Here is a 1,418-nt window from a genome sequence, read left to right as displayed (position 1 = left end):
CTCTCAGACTGAAGTAGTCTCTTGGAGGAGAGACGAAACGTTTCATTAAAGAGGAACTCATCCAGAGGACCTATAATTTTTTTTCTTTTTGAATTTTTACCTGTATTACTGAGATGCATCAGGACATTACAGAGAAATATTTTGCGTGTCTGATTTCCTCTGCCATCACTTGCTTAGTGTTATCACCCATTAGTGAAATAAGTCCTTCGCACACAGTTGATGACACCACTTACCTCTGTCCTTACTGCCATGCTTCTCCGTAAGTAGTCCCAAACTGTTCCCATTGTCAGCAGGGTCCAGCAGTTCATTGTCACCTCCAAACGGCAGTCCTACACGTGTGAGGACCTCCTCCCAGTACTGCTGTTCTGACTCAAGCTGTCGGGCAAAAGAAGCGTCCAGTCTGCACGCATATTTAGACCTGTGCAATATGGACAGCATGTTTTGTCTATGGTCCGGACTCTTTTCATGATCATTTAACCTCTGTGGATGTCTCCAATCGCTAAATCCGCTTATAAATGAATGCTTCTGGGATGAAAGGAGTTTACAGGCATAGCAATAAACTGATCCGGTTGATGGAGAGTAAAGAAGCCATTCCCTCGACACAATTTGGTTGTTCGGGAGCTGGCAATGAAACAAATCGTTGGTGAGATGGCGTGTCCAACGCCCCCCAAGTCTGGACTCCCTTCCAGATGCGGGATAATAGGAGGACCGGTTCTGGAAAGCTGCAGGCCCCATGGAAATCGCCTCTTCGCGGAGCCGCTCCGTAATGTCCCCCCACAGCGCTGGGTCCCTGGACAGTGGAGGCGTTGAGGTGCAGCTCCCGGACTCGACGAGCGGCCCAGGTGGCGGTGTGACTGGAGACTCGTCATCACCGGTTCCCTTTACGATCGCCCTCACAGCAGAATCCGAGACGCTGTTTGAAGATGCTGGGCTCTGGAGGTAAGCTAGCTCCGGTGCTGGAGAAAAGTTCCGGCTGGCTGGGTGGTCCTCGTTGACGGAAGCTGACTTAAAATCGGCAACATTAACAGGAGAGAAGAATCTACCTGTCTTTGGTAAATACTTTAAATTTGCTGCATTTCTGATGTCCATCTCCTTCTTTAATTTCCGCATTGCCAGATCTCGCGACAGAAACCAGTTCTTCTTTTAATGGCGGTAGGCAAGCAACTTAATGGTGTGCATTACCGCCACCTACTGGTGTGGAGTGTGGATCAGGATGCAACTTATATAATACCCCCCCACACACCCCACACCCCCACAAAAAATACTTATACCCTTTCAATTTTCAAAAGAAGAGGAGTATCCCAATTTATTCGATTTATCCCAATTTATACCTTTATTCATCCATAAAGCTAAATATCTTAAGGTTAAACCACATTTCTATCATTTTCGCAATGACTTTATTTTGTACTGCAATTCTC

The 1,418-nt window shown here is 46.8% G+C and overlaps 1 protein-coding gene across 2 annotated transcripts in view; it reads right to left on the bottom strand.

Annotated features, from left to right (window-relative positions):
- Positions 1 to 1,137, bottom strand: part of taf15 (TAF15 RNA polymerase II, TATA box binding protein (TBP)-associated factor) — a 17,694-nt gene extending 16,557 nt beyond the window's left edge. For both annotated transcript variants that reach the window (XM_014018174.1, XM_014018175.1), the window contains exon 1: positions 234 to 1,137. In XM_014018174.1, coding sequence (XP_013873628.1) covers positions 234 to 1,110 — 877 coding nt within the window. In that variant the 5' untranslated portion in view covers positions 1,111 to 1,137. The remainder of the gene's footprint in view (positions 1 to 233) is intronic.
- Positions 1,138 to 1,418: the final 281 nt, after the last annotated feature.

This window comes from Austrofundulus limnaeus, unplaced genomic scaffold (genome assembly GCF_001266775.1).
Source record: "Austrofundulus limnaeus strain Quisiro unplaced genomic scaffold, Austrofundulus_limnaeus-1.0 Scaffold184, whole genome shotgun sequence".
Classification (NCBI taxonomy): Eukaryota; Metazoa; Chordata; class Actinopteri; order Cyprinodontiformes; family Rivulidae; genus Austrofundulus; species Austrofundulus limnaeus.
This window is presented reverse-complemented; position numbering and strand designations above follow the sequence as displayed.